Genomic DNA, 20,222 nt, shown 5'->3' on the forward strand with positions numbered 1-20,222 from the left:
GGCAGAGAGAGCGAGACAGAATCATGACTGTATCATTTGGTATCAGAAACCAGGCACGGAATGAATGACCTATTTGTCGACGGATCAAAGCAATTCCCTTTATTACTGACAACTTGTCTGGTTCTTAAGGAGATCTTATCAGTGAGCTTAGCTCCCTTCTGCCAGGCAAAACTGAATCAAATGAGAAATTATCATGCCACCAGGTCTTCGGGGAAAAACAGAGAAGTGGAGATGAAGGAAAGAGAATGAAGAACACAGAAGTGCTGCTCCACCACCACAGTCACTGGGGCGCAGATGAATTAATTCTCACTAAAAAATTCATGTTAACTAACACTTTAATAAGAATCCTACTGCTACCACTTAAGTATGTGACTGCACTGCATGTTGTAGATATACAGTACTACATATTTTAAAGATATGACGCTATTTATTAAAGTGAAATGGATCCAAAATACAAGTTTTGATTAGGTTATCTATACTCTGTGCTGACATTAGTGTGAGACCGTCACAATAGAAGTAGAGCTGTTTATATTAATCTACCAGAAACCAAAACCCCTGCATAGTGTAATGCAGTTCAATAGAAGTACAGTAGTACAGTATACCTAATCCACCCCACTAAACATAAATGGGTGGAGAAAAAAAATACTACAGTAGAAACACTTTTACATGCAGTACACAGCACAACTGATGGTTCAAAATGATTCAAGAAGTTGCCAGCCTAGATTGTATTCCCTTAAGTTGAGGTGTATGGTATTTGATCTTAAGTTGGACAGACTACATGCCCCAAAGTACAAACTCAGTGCAACAAAGTGAATATAGCTGTGATCACTGCAACAAATGTGATGACACCCTAAGCTCTGTGGAGCTCTATTGCATTTGTCACCTCACTGTTTTGATTTCTGGGCTGTTTAAGTGCTTAGTAGTCCCTGCCCTGGCAGCTTTGATTTTTGGCCACAGTATAGGCACCTGCTGTCAGCACCAAACTGCAGACAAACGAGTTAGTGAACACAGTGGTGCATGTAGCCACTAAAGAAAAAAAAAGATATTTCCACAATTGGAGAGCAAAACAGAGCTAAAATTAGAATGAACATTGAACTTATCAGGCAGCCAGAAATATAACTCCATATAAATGCTAATGTTGCTTCTTATCTGCGGGAAGTTGAAATAAGCAGCAGTTTGCTATGATGTTTACTGTAAGAATTTAAAAAGCAATATGTCATGGTTGTGTTTATAGCCTGTTCATACTGCACACAAGTGGCCAAGAACAGCTACTGTAGGTTGAATCACTTCAGAAAAGTTGGTACTGCATGGCTAATGTGTTGGGTTATATTACTTTACATATGTTTCTATTTTTCTGGCCACTAAGTAGAGTTGGGGATTGAGTTCACATGACTACACATTAACTCAATCTTAATTAAATATCTCTTGGAAAAGCACTTTTAGCTTCACATTGGTTGACATGTGAAGGCCACTGAAACATCTGCTAATACTATATCTTTTTTTAATGTGCAAACAACAGTAAACAGCCAACACAGTTTGATTTTTAAGTATTAGCATTTAGGACACAGATCATTATTTAAGTAGCTCACAATACTGTTAATACATTCATTCATTTTCTACCGCTTAGTCCCTGAACGCGGTCACGGGGGAAGGCGGGGTACACCCTTAACAGGTCGCCAATCCATCGCAGGGCTAACACATAGACGAACAACCACACACACGCACTCCTATGGGCAATTTAGAGACACCAATCAACCTAAGCTGCATGTCTTTGGACTGTGGGAGGAAGCCGGAGTACTTGGAGAGAACCCACGCAAGCACGGGGAGAACATGCAAACTCCTTAATACAAATTTCTGTTAAATTTAGCATTAACCTGCATTTATATATTTTAATTCTCTTTGTTTGTACCATTCTGCTAGTCCTGAGGATGTGTACCCTTTCACAACAAAATATAAATTTTAACTGCCTACACTTGGTCCCTGGAGTGTGATGAACACCTGCCACAGCACTGAGGATGGCACTTCAGTACAGTGCTGTACTTTGCTTTCAGTTCTGTTTTGCTGACCTGTTTTCGGAACCAATTTAGTTAATACAAACTTTTTCCTTGAAATTTCTCTTTTATGGAGTAAATAAAAACCCACCGGCTATGCATGGCTGGCTCTACTTCGAGGCGTTTGAAGTTCAAACTCAAGCAATGGTAGACCTCTCTGCTTTGTGTGATACCACACAGTTCCTGAGCATATTACTCTGTCATCTGTTTGCCTCAGCATTCGAGCATTTCCTCAGTCCATGCAACTCTCACCATGGCAGATTAGGAGAGAAGGGGCTATATGTAAAAAAAAAAAACAGGTGGGGGGGGGACGACGCCGACACACAGAGAGGCTTAGGACCCCACAGTTTCAAATAGTATTTGCTGTGTCCACACATGCTCTCTTTGCCAGTATACTTGTTACATTTGTAGGGTTGTCCTTTCATCAGAGGATGGAGTTCCAGCAAATATGACAATACTAGAAAAAGAAGATGAAAAGCAGACTAATATATGTATTAATATATATTTGTTCTATAAAACAAGCAAGGAAATTGACAGATTACTGTATTAATGATGGACAAGGACAGGAAGCTGTGCCAATGACTGACCCTTTGGCCAAAACATGGTAACTGCCTTTCTCTATGCCTGATTTCTACATGCTAAATTTGATTAAAAGCACGTCTTCCTTAATCTGCAGGCTACCTGAAAGATGCATATATAAAGGAAATGACTAGGCGCTTTCTGTTCTTGGCAAAGGCATGCACAGGTATAATGATTATACTGTTCATACATATTACAATTTACCATTACCATACTTGAGTCTTTTGAAGTACAGGCATGATTGAAGATAATCTGCAGTTACAGAGAACAAATGGTAAATGGCCTGATACTTGTATAATGCATTTCTACGCATTGCAGCAAACTCAAAGTGCTTTCACACTATTTGGCCATTCACCTACTCGCACTCGTACATTCACACACTGTTGATATCACCAGGAGCAACAGGGGCTTCGGTGTCTTGTTTAAGGACACTTCGACATGTGGACTGGAGAAGCCAGGAATCGAAAAACCTAAAATTTTGGTTAGGAGAGGACCCGCTCTACCTCCTGAGCCACAGCAATGTATTTTTCCATTGCTTTAAAGATCTAGGGGCATTGCAAATGAGAGTGAAGCGATTACAATACAAACTATACAACAGTCTTGGTTCTGTATAGTGCATCCTTGTACCCTGTGAAAACCTGACAATTTCAATTTAGTTTGAGATGCTAACTTTAGTTTATGCATAAAGATATACAAATACACACATGCATGCTTTAATCAGAGTTTTACATGTAACATTTTGTCTTTTGTGGAGGAAAGTACTGATATCTGCAGTCATCAGCTAAACCTTCTTCTATACTGAGCCATGTTAGTCTGAGTAGATTCAGACTACATAACAGTCATATTCAGTAAAACAAAATCAGAGATCACATGTCCTGGATTAGTTTCTGACCTTCTATGTGTATTGGATGCATGCTTTGTTAATAGAAACCATCCATAAGGCTCAGAAACATAACAGCTGTCGCTGACAGTGGTTTCAACATGGAAACAAACTGGCCACATGTTACTGCTCACACCAGAGAATGGTGCAGACATAAACCACATTAAAACGTGTCTATAAAAATACTACGAGACAGACATTTATTGAAACCACTTTACATTCAGTTGACAAAAACACCAGGCGTCCTTTCAACTATAGTTGTCTTACAGATTTGTACATTATCTCTTTGCAACAGCTTCAAACAAATAGCAGACTGCTTCTGTGAAGCTCCGTTGTGTAATAGAAGACACCTCAAATTTTTAAATGAATGAAAAGCCATTTTTGCTGTAGGGCTTTAAAAATATGAACGACAAACAAAACAAAGGACATACTGTGAGAGATGCACAGTATGACCCTATGTATTCAGCATTGATATGAATTTATGTATGAAGGCAACACTGTAAACACAAGACAAACCAACAACACTATCTTGAAATGGAGCCAGACTGAAATCAGCTGCTCTGAGCTGGTAAAAAAAGTATCACTAACTGGCTTAAGCATGTCACACACAAACATAAAAAGAAACACATAGGCACACACACAAACACACAGAGGCCTGTCATAAGTGTGCCAATTAGGTACACTGTCGCACTCTGGTGTTTCAGACAATGACACTGGTTCAGTGAGCAGGAGGACAATAGTAACAGTGTGTCACTTGCAGACAACAGAGTCAGAGCAAACCCTAAAGAGCTGAAATCCAGGGCTTTCACAGCTTTAAAGTCCAACAAACAGGGACAGCAACTCCAAACACAAATGTCAACAGAAACAAGCAAAGAGATATGTTCTTTCAGCAGTACAGTAAAGCCTAACAGGCATACAAGAAATACAGGTATTGGCCAGCAGGTCACAAACAGACTGTTAACTCTGAAGAGAAAGAGCCTCTACAAGAGAAAGGTTTTTAGGTGGCACTGCATATCACATACACACTCCATCTGTCAAATGTACTCTGGTGTGAGCTCAAAGATAAAAAGACGCCCTGTGTTTTTTGCTGTGAGTCAGCAAAGTGTTTGCATTAAGAGCTTTCGTGTGGCCTTTTTTTTTTAAACACAGACTTTTACTCAGGCTTTGATGGTGGGCATTGTCTCTCTTCAAAAGGCAGGGCAGGACTGATGTTCAGCAGCTCAGTCTGAAGCTGAGATTTTCAAAAATGTACTTACAACCTTAAACATAAAACAAAATCTGTATAGCATCTTGTATTCATTAGTTGGTCAGGGGCTGCACTGTGTCTACATCACCAGATATATCTGTGGTTTTGTGTTTGACTAACTCCATATTAAGCCCATTAAATCTGAAAATGCTCTTTGTGTGTGAGAATCAAACCTAATCTGAAAAGTCTCAACAACTACTGGACAAACTGCCAAGAAGCTTTCTACAGACATTCATACCCCCTCAGGATGAAATAACTACTTCTACTAGTTAAACATTTTACTTAGTTAGTAATAAAATCAAGAGCAAATCACAAATACCAGTAAAACTAATGGCATTCCCATTAGTACTTGAGATTTTGTGCTAATTAGCGAATGTTAGCATGACACCATGCTAAATTAGGATGATAAAATTAAATCTGCCAAAAATCTGAATGCTAGCTGTGTCATTTTGAGCAAGTAAGCAATTAGCTACTAGAACTAAATACAGGCTCTCAGAGCTGCCAGTGTGGAAGACTCTTGTTAGGTCTCTTGACAGGTCATCACTGTTGCCAAAACAGTTGGAAAATGGCTAAAACCATTCTTTCCCCTTCCGCTTTTTTGTTGTCAAACAACAAAATTTAGCACTCCTGTTTTTCTACCCTAGTTGCTCACTTAAGTATTAGCTAGTTAAATGTCAGCTGTGTCTCCTCAGTCACCCTACTGTGTTTCAGTACAGCCAAACTCCTAATTTAATTGTTCTCAGGTACCTTTTTCCTGACAGAACAATTAGCATAAGTAGTGTTTTTTTACTGTGCCTCATAAATGCTGCACTGAGACATCAATCCACTGTTTAATAATATATATATACAGTAAAACCACTTACTACCAAACCTGTATTGTGTGATTGATGATACTTTAAATGAATGATCATAGAAACACAAGTGACAGAAAGTTGTCTTTTTAACTGCCACACAGCCACTTATTGTATCGACATGCCAATGCCACTGCCTATTAAAAGTTCCGTTTAATTTGTCTGCACAAAAATATGACATGTTCAGATTTACAGAAAGGACAGAGAACCAAAAAGATGCTTTTTCTGACTGACTGTTTCTGCCTTAGTGCTCCATATGAATGTGTGACAGAAGGAAATGAAGAGCTATTGTGCTCCATGTGCTTTTGTGCAATTTGAGTGATAGCTAGAAGTGACGCAGGTGAGATTATTAGTCTTTCCTCCACATTAGTGAAAATAACATGGAGTAATGGAAGTTAAGCTGTGAAAGACTTTTCCAATTACTGGAGTGTGAAAGGAGTCTGGTCTTTAATAGTGCAGGTTTATGGCAAATTAGAGGTACTATTCTCCCTAGAGGTAACAATGGAATGACTCGCCCTCCTCACTCCCATCTTGCAGGCAGGGGAGAATAAAAATAAGGCAGCCATTGTGGTGGCAGATAAAGGGCGACCACACCCTTTAGCTTTGGTTTAGCAGGGTTGCTATCTCACTATAACCCCTTCTATCTCTCTCTCTCTCTGTGTCACTCATTTTCATTAGGGGATTGATTAAATTGTGAAATTGAGAGTGTGATGGATGCATGAATGACTTCTCCAGTCAGTCCCCTAGGCTCTAACAAGGACCATATCAAGGACCCCCTGTTCTTCCATTTTCCTCCCTCATCCCTGCAGCCCCAGGAAATCCAATCTTGATAATTAGAGTAAAGAGTGTCAGAGACTTGTAGGGGAGCGAGAAGCAGGGAGCAAGAGAGAGAGGGTGGCACAAAATCTGCTGCAATTGCATTTTAGCCATGAACCCCCAAGTTCACACAAACACACACACTTTAGTACCATCCCCCTTTCACCCTCCTCTTCCACCATTTCCCTTCTTCTTCTTCTCACTTTCTAGACCCATCTGGCAGCAGTGAAGAGTAGAAATGCAGACTAGAGGGAAAATAGAGGGTAGAAAAAGTGAGGGGATTGAAAGTAAAAGGGGGGGATAAATGAAAGTGGCTGCGAACTGACTGCATCAGCAGAACTCTATGTCAGAGCATGAGTCCTTTTGGCTGGAAACGTGAAAACGGGAAGTGCAGAGATGTTGCTATATTGCAAGAAAGATGATTTAAATTTCCCCCCTTGACCAGACTTTTAACTGTTGTGGTCTCCTATGCTGCTGCTGGAATAGATTAGTCTTGCATTGTCTTTTTCAGTCTAGTCAGACAAACATCCAGTTACATGATTGCACAGACACGGTTCCAGTGGACACAGCTGTAGGGCTGTTTGGAAGGAACGGCATACAGTACATTCTTCCCAGCCTGCAGGGACAAACATTTCAGAGGCATCATGAGGTAAACAGATGTCTAAGGACCCAGATGTGAGTGGAAAGGTGAAGGAGGAAAGGTGCTCAGGTAGAGGTGGGAGCAGCATGCATGTTTGATGTTGACTGGAAACCTGACAAAATAGGCTGCTCCCTGCCAAGCACGGGCAGAAACTGAAGAGGGGCTGGACTGTGCCATGCTGCTGCTGGGTGTTTTGAAAAGTTACACATTCACATGTACATGCACCAAAAAAAAAAAAAAAAAAAGATTTTACGCAATTGCTCATTGGTGTGTACATGCACGCACACATACATACATGTACATAAATACACAGTCACACACAGCCTATGTGTGTGTCAGAATGTTTCCCAGGATGTTCTGGCTCCTGCTAACCAAGCGAGGGATTCTGCTTGGCAAACTCCTCCTCAGTGAGAGTCCAGCTGTCATCTTGACAAATGAACCTTGGAAGAGTGAGGAGGTGTATGTTTGTGCAGCCATGCATGTGTGTCTGTGGATTCATGCCTGCGTATTTTTGCTTCTGCAGATGGCTGGTGTGCATGTGTTTTTGCTTTTTTTTTTATTTGTTTGTTTAAAAGCTGGCCTGTCATTGCTTTATTCATACAGATCAGAAAATGGATCAGAGCCAGGAGAGGTCAGTTTCTGTGAACCTCTTTCTAGTCCCGGAAGTCATCAGGGAAACACTGGTGAAAATCTGGAAATGCCTCAGCTGCCCCCGACACTTGGCTTGATGCTGATCCCCTTTTAAAGTCACTGTTACTGAATATATAGCAAACAGCACAAATTATGTTATATAAAGAAGCATTTGCACAGCCTCAGATGAGCCATAACATCGTCCCTTGTATGCTGCGATGCCAGGCGCTGTGCACAGAGCTATGCATCACTCTGATTTTATGAACACTGTGGGACGTTAAAGCTTTTTTAGAGCACTGGGAGGAAATGTTCTTTTCTCCTGAAAATGAAGAGCAAATAAAAATGAGTAAAGCAGCATCAGGGAGTATTGGCCAGAAATACTCATAAGTGAGAAGCAATGAGGAGCCTGTGAAGTTAAGGGATGTTTTATAAAATACTGACAACTTTCAATCTGGTGCTAAACTGTTTATCCTAGGAGCTACTTCATTCTGAGATGCTTTAAAGCATTTCATTGTGCATTGAGGAATATTATTACACACAAACACACACGCTGTGTTTTCATTCCTTGTGGGGACTTTGCATCGACTTACATTCATTTCCTGTAGACTGATCCTAACCTTAACCATAACCACTACAAACCCTGACCCTAACCTTAAACCATGCTGTCACCCTAAAGTTCAGTGATTTCCTTGTGGGGACCAGAGGGTGGCCTAGTCCCCACAATGTGAGTGTGTTAACAGGTTTCGGTCGCCCAATATGTACAGAATACAAAGGCACTGTACCTACACACAGCTTGCACCAGATATTCACGTGTGTCTGTGCTCGTGTCTTTGCCTTTGTATTACTTACATTATGGGGACTGGAACCTGTTAACACACCAATATTGCAGGGACTCGGCCATCCTTGTGAATCACACAAGGAATGAAAACACAGCGTGTGTGTGTATGTGGTTGGGGGTTTTAACAACATACAAAAACATCATCACCCCATGACAGTATCTATTATACCTGCATGAAAAGATTCTGACTGAGGCCTTTCATTGTAAATGACAAAATAAATAGGATCAGATTATTCTGGTGCAGGCCTCAGTTCTGATTTCCCTCACATTTTACCACTGGTAAAGAAAGAACCAAAGAGGGGAAAATGGAAAAAGTACAAGCACATTAAGTGAGATTAGAATTTTACATCACATGACTTGCATCCAAAAGTGCCTCAGTTCAATTCAATCTCATGCCCAAGGAATTTTCCCCTCACAATTACTCTTTCTTTCCCATTTCCTCTAAATGCTTTTTCTGGGTGTTGAATCAAATTTTATTTTGTTAGGCCTGTCTCTCAGGCAAACACTACTGAACACAGATGGGAGGCAAGTATTACCTGATGGGCAATGTCTGTGTGTGTTCTTTGTCTTTTTATCTGCTTGATCTGCCTACACACTTTCCTCTGTGTTTACTTTTCTGCTCTGTCATTTTGTCCCCCCGTCTGTCTGACTGCTAGCCTGTCTGTCAAACTGTCCTTTCTACTTGACCGACCTTGTCTCATGTCACCAACAATCACTGCCACACTCACTTCCTCCATTTTATCACTGGTCCCCACCTCCCTGAGTCCCCTTCCGAATACATTTTTTCCAATTTCACTGCACATAATTTTTTCATGTCTTCAGAGGAACAGAGATTCTTCACTCTCCTTCATCCTACTGATCCACAGGGTCGCCGAGGCCAACCTCCAGGGAACCAGACAGAGGCTGTTTGTTAAGCTGTTATTTATCTCCTTCATAAAGTCCTCCTCATCTCCTATTAAAAAGCCCAGAACTGTTGCCCTTGACTCACACATAACTCTTATGTCTTTTGGTAAGATGATTTACAGTTTAATTTAACACCAGCTGAACCCAGGAGGGAGCCTGCCTGGTGCTGCCTGATGTCATATCGGAGAGGAATGTGTTGGGAGGGATTTGTGAACATGTGTGCGTTTATCCCTCTTGTGTGCGTGTGCTGGCTGTGCATGTATGAATGAGTGGGTGGATGAGGCAGGGGTTTTTTTTGTTGTTGTTGTTTGTTTTGTTACTGTAAAGCCTTAGTAGTAGAAGCTCTGGGGCTGGTTGTGTATAACAAGGTCATGGCTGAAAATTTTTCTCTTGAAAAATAAACCATAGCTGAGCCTGATGAACATGTTTACCGGGACTTTGCAGCACTAATTTCAAAATAATGAGATATTAAACAGTCAAAATTACATTTCAGTCTCACTTCTCTGAACACAAGAGGAAACAAAGGCCAAATGCTGCTGACAAATTCTTCAATGTAGAAACAATTTGTTTTTCTCATCAATACCAGGAAACTGTAGGAGACTACATTTCCTGGGGGCTGATAAATGTAATTATGTTGAGCTCACTAATTTCATTAGAGGAAAGGAAATGAAGTTCATAAGTTATTTGTTATATGTCAAGCCAAGACTACTGTACAAAGAGCAGGGGGTTTGGCTCTTAAGGAAATAGTGGATCACTAAGAAGAGAGAAGAATCTGAATAAAACGTGCACTAGTGGAGCTGTCAAAGAATGCAGAGATATTCCTGCTCTATTTCATAGTTGCCCTTGACCATCTTCTTGCATGAGAGATATTAATGTACAGTCAGACTCTGTCCTCTTAATACCTTTCAAACCAGAGGTGGGTGACTAAAGTCACATGACTTGACTTGAGACAGATGACTAGAAATTACTTCACTTTTTAAAAATTAAATATTTGCATTTTTCTAAATAATGAGAGATATGTTTTGTTTTTGAAACACGGTTGGAAGATTTCTAGTGCAATACACACAAACCTGGCAACCTAAGAGAACACGGCAGACCAGTAAAGGGCAACACAAGTCACAGGATGCAGCATTCATGGAAGGGCCTAGTTCCAAAATAATAAAATTGGGATTCAAGGATCATGTTGTCAATAACGGTAGTAAGAAGAGAACAGCAGTAAGCAAAGAAAGTCTGCAGTGCAAAAATCAGCGATATGACCACCACAACATCCAACTTCATCTGTCACTACAAACACTCACAAAGAAATCTGAGATGGTCACATCGCTTTTACAGTATGACCAAATGTTTCATTAATGACTGTCCAAAAAAAAAAAAAAAAGCACTCTCCACCTCTGCCGGTGTTTTAGTGATGCCATCACCACTCAAGGCTAACTATTCAGTTTAATCCCAGCTGTCAAATGCACAGCACAACACAGTTATTGTGTGAGATGGTCATTTTTGATATGAAACTGTTATTTGGCTGTAAACAAGACTACATTAAGGATATACAGCCATGCTACAGACTCGATGACACAGATATCCACAAAGCCATGCTGCTAGCATGGTAAAAAAAAAAATAAGATCAATAAATATCAAACTGCATTTATTCATCTGAGTTGCAATCTCTCCAAACAGGGGTTGTTTGCCCTGGAAGAAAAGTCACACCTGGGGGTTTGGAAAGGAAATTCTTTAGGAGGTGAAATCAAACAAAGTGTCAAGTGTTTAAAACCAGTCAAGCTGTGCCAATGAGTAAAAACAAAGAGTGAATGAAATGCTGACATGACTGTTCACACTCCTCCCCCAGAGTGGACTAAGGTCTCCCCCTCCTTTTTTCTTCTTACTATACAAGAACTCCAGCTGTATTTGAAAAATGTTTGTTGTTTATTTCTTTACTCGACTTGTTTGATTATGTGGAGTGTGTGTAAAGTGAGTGTATGTGTGTTGATGTTGTGCGCATGCCAAAAAAAGACCTCAGCTGTGCACAAGAACACTGAAAGGAATCAAGACAAAACATAGCCAAACATTCTTGAATACATATGCAGAAGTGAACATTCTGTACAGTTCCTATGTCTGATAGACTTAGTGTAGCAACGCAATGGACTGTTTTAGCAGCCTGATTTCATTTAGCCCAGAGAGCATTGTGCAGTCTGATATTCATAAAACCTCCCATATGGGCAACAAAGTGGTTTCCTAGTGACCAAGCTCTGGATTGAATAGTGATCCTAAACACTTGCATCTCTGCATTTCACCATCCTGCGGTTTCTCTGGTGGGCTATGTTAAAAAATACAAGATGGAGCCCTGCTTTTCTGATGTACAGTAGCTTTTTCTTCTCATTGTTCAGGGATAAAGCAGAAATGCAAACAAAGAAAACCCCAACACAATGAGCATATACAAAGGCAACAATACGGCACTTGTGCTTTACTAAACCTTTGTTTGTCGGCTGCCGAGGACAAGTAATTTCTCTTTGTGGCTGTATTTGCAGGTGTATATTTGTTTGTGACTGAGTGTGTGTGTTTGTAAGTGTACGTCTCAGCAGCAGCGAGTGTAAAAGGATGAAGTTGGCAGACTGGAGCAGTGCAATGCTGGTGTTGGCCGGGTGGCGGGGTGGCAGGTGCCAGAAGGTTTCAGTAGACTCGAGGGAAGCCGCCATGAACAGCAGGTCTCCAGGAAGTCTATCAGACCCAAACACATACACAAACATGCCTCTAATCCCAGTCTAGCCCTACATTCCCTTCTCTTATTCTTTTTTCCCTTTCTATTGCTTTCTCTTATTATCCCTCATACCCCCCCAGTGAAATCAGCTCCAGCTCACTTGGACAGTATGTTGCTTTTTGTTTTCCCCTTTCTACCAGATTTTTCTTCTTCACTTTTCAGGTGTTTTTGTTGTTCCTGTGTCTTTCAGTAAAGCAGAGCAGTCATTAATCTGTGGTAAACGTACACAGGGGAGACAGCAGACACGTGGGGGTTGGGGGTATGTAACTAGATGTACTGCAATACACACCAAAACATATACAAATGTCAGTATTCTGTGAGCTGTTTAACATGTAGGATCCAAAAAGCTACTGTCAAGAAATTTCTGATACAAATTACTTGTCAATAAAAGTGCAGGATATCAAATGCAACCCTTTCTTTTCATATCAGTCAAATACAGGTTTTGGACAAATACCCATTTATTTGGCTTATTGCTCTCACTGCTGGTGATTATTGGAGAGTCGCAGACAGACTTTATCGGAATATCTGGCTTCTCTATCTCAAGGACAGCTGGCAGACAGAAAAATCTCACACCAAAGAAATATTATCCAATAAAACAACAGTTTAGCTGAAATTGCAGTCATTTTCACATCCCTTATTCCAGCTTTCAAAATAAATGTTTTCCCTCTCAAAATAATATCTCTATTAGACAAACAAGTATTACCCACAGCAGAGGAGGTTTAAGGAGTGAATCAACAACAGGTTAAAGAAAGAGAGGCTGAAAAGAAGAGAGGGACACTGAGGGCAAGGACAAAAATGATATAACGAAGAAAATTGATGGTGTGAAAAGCATGTCAAGAGGCTAATATTGTGAGAAATGGGTTCTGCACAGACGGTAGATGTCTAGATACACATTAGACAGTCCCACATCAGGGAAGAGCTAAGCAATACTTTCATTCACATGTCATGCTTTTTATTTTTAAAAGATCAGGCTGGTCACTTTCTATATTAACAACATATTCAACAGTCTCCATACAGTGACAAAAGCTGACAATGAATTGCCTCTACTCACGGTTAATGTCTGTCAATGTGTCAGCCCTAGACCGGCGTGTTCGTCTGTGCCATAGACCTCCGTTGTTGTTCAAAAATGATTAAAAACACATCAGTGCACTGGGCGACTTCATTAGCAAAACCCAGCTCGCGCATGCGCAGATGACTCTGACTCATGCTAACTCCAGGAAATGATGGTTGCTTGGAGCCTTTGGGGCATTCGGGCCTGGGGTCTCGTAATGAAAGAAATGTGTCACCCAGTGCATGCTCCATCGTGTCACCCACTATCGCACATGCTAATCCTGGACTGACAGCTGTCAGACATGAAAACTGTGAGTAGAGGTAATTCATTCTCGGGTTTTAGTCTGTGTATGGGGATTGCTTAAAATACTAATAATATAGAAAATGTCCAATTTACATGTCCAATGAATATGAAGCTACAGCCAGGCAAAGAGTAGTATAGCTCATGTATAGGCTACAAGCTCCTCTGAAGGTCACTACTTAGCACATTACATCTCATTTGTTCAGTAATATAGGTCGCTACCTTTGGACTGAGCTAAGCTGTTTCCCCTGCTTTCAGTCTTTTCACTAAGCAAGTAGTTTTCAGTAAGAAAGCTACTAAACATATTTCCAAAAATGTCAAACTATTCCTTTAAATGATACTGATGCTTAACAGCTTAAAGGATGTTAAGTATGTAAACAGTCAGCCACAGTGTATAGAGTAAAAGCAATGATATCACAAACACACCTGCACCAGCAACTCTGACAGGACAAAACCACATCTCTCTCTCTCCTCTCACATGTTAGTGAACAGAACAGTAAAAAAGGGAGTGTACTGGACAAACATTTATTCATATCGTATCTTGGCTCTTGGTTAATTAGTTGTTTCACCGAGGTTTTGTTAATTTTCCTGGTGATGGCTGTTATAACAGGGGGGTTAAGCGAGTTGGGTGGTAGCGTGGGGGATGGTTATGCTGAGTCTTTATTTACCCCCAGCACAAGAAATCAATGCCTCTGTGCTGTAGAAGAAGTGTGTGGATCAATGGAAGGTTTCAAAAAGACGTTGTGAAAAATCAGTCTCCCTTACAGTATATGCTATCGATGGCGGTTTGGCTGAAGAACACAAAGAATGACAAAGAATACTGTGAAAAAATACTTTCCCTGCTCTGGGTTTGGCTCTTTCTGGATTTCTTCCTCCCTTTGTTTTCATTAGAGTAGTCTTGTTGTCTTTAAAGCAGTCTACTACAGATGAAAATTTATTTTGTGGCTAATTTTGGGGAAGTCATAGACTGTCCACTGTACCCGTTGTGTTTCTGTTTTCTGTCTGGCATCTTTGTTAGACTTGCATTTTCACTTTGGTTTAAGGTTATGCACTATTCATATCCAAAGCACAACGTAGCTGAAACACATGTGGCTAATATCAGGCTATATCCAGTACAACCTGGTGACACCAGAAGCTCAGATATTAAGAGTTGCACGCACACTATACCTTAATGTACAATAGGAAAGTCTGAGGTGCTGGAGCAATTATTTCAATGGCGCTATTAATAAAGAGCAGTCAATAACATCTCACTGAGCTCTGACATCATCTAGGTTTTAGATAGTGATGGGAGTACATTTCTGCCAAGACTTTACCCAGGCAATCAGCATTTCCCTTGAGCCATGTCAGGCTGCGAGCTCAGAGGCCAGTCAGCAGGGCCTCTGTCCTGACACCTGCCCGATCCCGTGTTGGCCTGATCAAAGCAACAGTGCTGCAGACCTGCGAAGATACAGGTGAGGGCTGCTGTCACCCTGCCTGATGGCAACTTGGTCAGGGCAGGGAGAAAAGTGGTGGGATGGCAAGAAAGGCTGCTGCCTGCATGTCACTCAGCTCTGCGCCGGATGACAGAACAGCCCATTAGGAAAGGGGCTGACTTCACAAACCATTAGAGGAGGCATCACATAGCCACAGCACAAAGAGCACTGAGTAATTGCACAGTTGGAAAGAGGCAGGAGAAGATATGAGACAAAGACTAAGTGCTGTTTTGCAACATGTCTCATAAAAAAACTTTAATTGTGATTAAGATATTAAATGTCAGGGACTGAAAAAGTGCTCTGTCTTCATGTTGACATTGGATTTTTTTGTTGTTTTGAGCGAGGGAACTGAAGCAGATCCACATACTGTAAGCCTCAATTGTCAACAGGGGACCAAAGCAGACTAAAGACATAAACAATAAGTATTGAAAAATCACTCCCCTGCCATTGAAGCCCCAAGAGCTGTTTCCTTGTTAAAATCTCGAGTTCTTAGAATGGCCCTGCCTGCCCTCCAGTCATCATTAAGGAGAAGACGGGAGCCAGAGAGCCCAACAGAGGCATCAACACGCATCACTTCTCCGCTGGGCAGAACACTCTGCAATCCACCAGCTCCTGATGGACCTATTTACTGCACAAAGTGGAATGTGTTTGGCTGCACACTATACTTCCAAATGTTCCTTTGATACTTTCTCCCTGCCCCATAACCTCTGTCTCTCTCTCTAGTGCTGACCAGCTCAAAGAAACAGCTGTCTGGCTGCTTTATAGCAGGGCTCAGATGAGAATGCCACACTGTGCCACGGTGATGGGACACAGTCCAATTGCAGAAGTGCTCCATCTCCAAAACAAAGGCTTACAAACTCTGCTGTTTTGACTTCATGTTTTTGTTTCACTATTAAAAAAAAGAGGGGAAAAGTTTCCTTTAAGCAGCTCCCCAGGCTTTTCCCTGGGGATTGGATGAAACCCGGTAGAAAAACAAAGAAAAGAAACAAATGGAGGGGGAAAATGCTTCTTTTGCACAATTTAAGGCCCAAAAGAGATAAACTGTGCAAGTTTTGTAAACAGTGAGGAAAAGCTGATGGCTAGATATTCTAGATAAAGAAAGAAGGAAAGCCTTTAGGAACGAAGCACTGGTCTCCTGGAATGATGTTTTTGATGAATTACAGTGTGCAGCACCAGCTAGTCTGGATACAAACTGCACACTCTGTTGTGACAGAATCTCTAAATTTTAAACATTCTGCAGCTCAAGCCTTTGCACAGCAGTACATTTACACAAACATTTATTTATTCCTCTTTTTTCCTCCGACAGGCTTATGTAGCCTCGACCCCCAACCTCCCCCATGTTGTGTTTATATTTTGTACAGAAATAAAATTTGCTGTGATGGGAGTCAGTTGCATTTGCCATTATTCCAGTCTTGAATGCTAAATGAGATATACTGAATACTGATTAGGCATAGGTAATTTGTCACACTGTTATCTGTATTTTATATAAGCTGTAAACTAACACTTTCTTACTGGGGCAAAGGCGATGAACCACCGTTCTGCTCTATTGGCTCTGAGAACTGCAGCGTTTCATACTTTATCCTTATATCTCACAGGAGGCCCAGAGTTATGGCTTCCGTAAAGATTCTGTGACAAATTGTATTGTTATAAAGGAGCTATTAAAATAATATTGAACTTGGGGCAACCTTTCTGAAATGGCCTGATAAAGGAAGGAAAGGACACATAAAAGGAGCAGAAATAATCATTCATTTCACTGTAAACCCAAGGGACCTCACACTGTGGGAGAGTTTAGCTGCTTAGTTGTTTGAGACTGTTCTCGGTCTGAAGGGAAAACTTCACAGGACCAATCAGGGCTGTTTAAATACCTTAAGACTGTGTAGCTATAATTACATCAACATAATCATGGGCAAGGTTATGGAGAACAAACTAGTTATGATAATGTATTTCTGTTCTCTATCAAACACCCCCAATCAGCGTTAGCCATGAAGTGTCCTCAAGAAATCCCAGCTGTTAAATTCAGAAGAAATCAGTGATCTGTCACAAATCTGTCACTTACACTGACGAGCATCTGAGGGAAAGGTCCTCGGGAATTTTCAGCCACGTTGATTGGTGGGATCACCCAGTCCCTCTTCTGCCTCCGGAGACCCTTAGAGCTGTTCAGGCTAGACCCTGAGAACTTGATGACAGGAGGTGGTGCTTCAAATGCCTCCCTCTTCTCCTTTGTCTCAGTGACTCTTCCATCTTTCTTTGTGACCTTTAACACAACACAAGACTTTATTTAGAAGGCTGGATGTGCTGTTAACAATAACTGATGTGGATAACTGTGAATTTCAGTCTCACAGCAGAAACTCACAAGACAGTAAAAATAACATTTTAGCAGTTATATTTGAAGCATGTGAACCGTGTGAATAAGTGTTAAGGCTTTTTCAGATACTGAGTGGTTAGTGCTGTGTAAGCCAGCTGGTGACCTCAAGTGGTCTGCATTTTTAATGGGTGGCAGCAGAGCGCAACTCCACTGCTCTGGCTGCCGGCTACATCTGATCCTGCTGTACCATACACTAAAATTTACAGCAATCCACATTTACTAATCCATTCATGCAGTCAAATACAGCAGATTGTATCTTAAAACAGATGGAATTGTTAGCAGGTTTATATTATATAATAATGGATAATTAAACATTAAAGCTAATGTTGCTCCAAGACAGTTTTTTGATAACTGTTATGTTTGCTCGCTGCTGGTGAAGAGGTGGATAATTCGCAGAACAACTCGACCAAAAAAGGGGCTCCTGACTCATTTTCCACAGTGGCTACAATGGTCGACAGTTCAGATGGCAGTGGCAAATACAAATACTAGTGGTGCCACTAGCTGAAAGCGTCGCTCTGAATATAAGTAAAGGTGCTGTAACAATAACTGTGATGAGGAGAGTGTGTCAGACAGCTTTCTGGCTCATCAGTCTTCCTTGTCACTGAGGTACTGCATGTGCAATATGCATCTATTAGTTGTAACCTGCAGTGTTTCTGTTATCACTATAGCTGAAGAGAATGCATGATGTTGCTATGGAAACAAAGTGCACAATACATTTCCACTATTTTGGATATGAAACACTAATGGACCCACTCACACACAAATTCACTCTTTCATTCACTCACCCGATTACTATTGTGGACAGACTCGCTCACTCGTTCACTTGCGGATTTTATGCACCTCGTTAGGGATTAGGAAGCTTGGCAACCAGAACAAGGATAATTCACACCTCCGTGTTCTAATACTGCTTAAATAAAACTCGGTATGAGTTAGAGTACTTTAGAACAATAACACCGTGAAGCAAAATGTGGCAGGTACATAAAGTATCAGCGTATTTTAAGGTTTAGAAATACAGTGATGAGTCTTTGTGACACCTTTATTAAACCCACTTCTATCATCAAATGGCTGAATCCTTTGACAAATCAGCGGCTAATTTAATTTATCAAACGGCGTGACAAACAACCTGATGCATCATTGCAAATGTTTTTCAATAACTCATCATTTTATATGTTGGGCTTTGGTTGAATTATTTTTCCTTATCCACATTTTAGCTCTCATAAAGTCAGCTGATAAATTCTTCATAAATCCGTCTTAAGAATGAATGAAATAATAATAAAAAATAAATAAAAAGTAAATAGGATTCTGTAACAAGAGTAGGTTTTTTTTAACTGTTATATAAATCTAACTATTTACTATGTGAAATGATTCTGAATAGGAGGCTTTCAAAAGCTGTCATTGTCTGGTAATTAGCCAAAAGTTAGATAAAAGGCTTGATGTTTGATGTTTTAATTATTCTACCATATTAGTTGGAACTATATTCCAATTAACAAATTACAAGCCTACATAGTTTCTTAGCAAACTAGAAAAAAAAAATCTTATATCCATCTATAAATTTTCCTAAATCACTACTTTTCCTGTTTACTCACATGTGGTTGATAAGTAGAAATGACCTGAAACTCCAAACCCACTATTTACTTGCCTTAAGTAAACATCACAAACTAACATGGAGAGAAGGGAAAAGCTTCAGAGTGGTAAAAAAAACAAAAAAAAACGACCTCAGTCCTTAAAAGCATAAAACCTACCGTCTGCCAAATATTGTAAGCAGCAAACATAACCTGTTAAATAACGTTTGCTAAAACTCTTTTTGTGCCATCATGCATCAGGTAGGACAGAACTGTAAAGTATGAGTACACTGGTGTTAAGTCTCTTTGAATTTTGTGTGTGTGTGTACGTCTATGTGCATCTACCTGAAAGAGACCATAAACTTCAGTCTTTGTCATTTACACGGGGCATAAAAAGCCTATTAACAGAGAGAATGTCTGAGGCTGGATTTACAGCCTCTTTCGGCGGACAGTGACAGCTGAATCTCAGACACACGCTTCAATCATACGCTGTTCTCCCATCATACACTCACCGCACACACTCCCTGCAGGCAGAGAGGAATGACCATCACAAACCTGTCTTTTTGAAAGATGCTCAAATAAGGAACTTGAAAAGAGCCCATTTTTAATCTCCACATGAACATTAACTCAGCCATGACTCAGAAGGGCTACATCAAATGCTGAGGCTATCAAGCATATGACCTGTCTACATTATTTCTATTTCATGTGGAAATATGGCAAAACACATGAAGGTGAACTGCAGAGATTCTGCCTCATTACAGATACTTCCAAACAAACAAACGTATCTGACAACACAGTAAGATTATTCACCCTAAGGCTCGTTAAAGCACCTGAGTGCAGATGAGCGCATACGTTGCTTCTGGTGTTCAAGTACATTATACACAAAAGCTTCTCTATGCCAAGAATATGGATGAGGCTCGCTTCTTAACTACCGCATCCAGTGTCCGAGGGGCTACAGTAGATATGCTGTACACTGATCTACAGGCTATAATAAGTTGACAACCTGGACAGTTGTTCTTATAGTATGTGTACCAGCATATCTCAGGGTTATGAGCAAGTAAAAACATGTCAAGAATTCAGTCATGAACATTGCTGCTGAAGCCAGTTGCAGTCTCTTACTCAGTCACGTTCCCCCGAGCTATCCCTTGCTCCTGTGCTCCCCCCTGCCCTTCAGTGTTATTGTTTTTCTCTGCCTCTCCTCCCAGTCAGTGGGTCCTGACAGCTTGCCTCAATAACAGTGATTCTTCAAGCACTGGGTTGTGTTAGGCTGATGGTGTACCAGCAGG

General features: G+C 40.7%; 1 protein-coding gene across 1 annotated transcript in view; it reads right to left on the reverse strand.

Moving 5' to 3' along the window:
- Positions 1-20,222, reverse strand: part of LOC109966095 (cadherin-4-like) — an 82,387-nt gene that overhangs the window by 43,386 nt on the left and 18,779 nt on the right. The window contains exon 2 of the mRNA XM_020610705.1: positions 17,066-17,263. Coding sequence (XP_020466361.1) covers positions 17,066-17,263 — 198 coding nt within the window. The remainder of the gene's footprint in view (positions 1-17,065; positions 17,264-20,222) is intronic.

The sequence above is a fragment of the Monopterus albus genome, unplaced genomic scaffold (assembly GCF_001952655.1).
Source record: "Monopterus albus unplaced genomic scaffold, M_albus_1.0 scaffold106.1, whole genome shotgun sequence".
In the NCBI taxonomy this organism is placed as follows: Eukaryota; Metazoa; Chordata; class Actinopteri; order Synbranchiformes; family Synbranchidae; genus Monopterus; species Monopterus albus.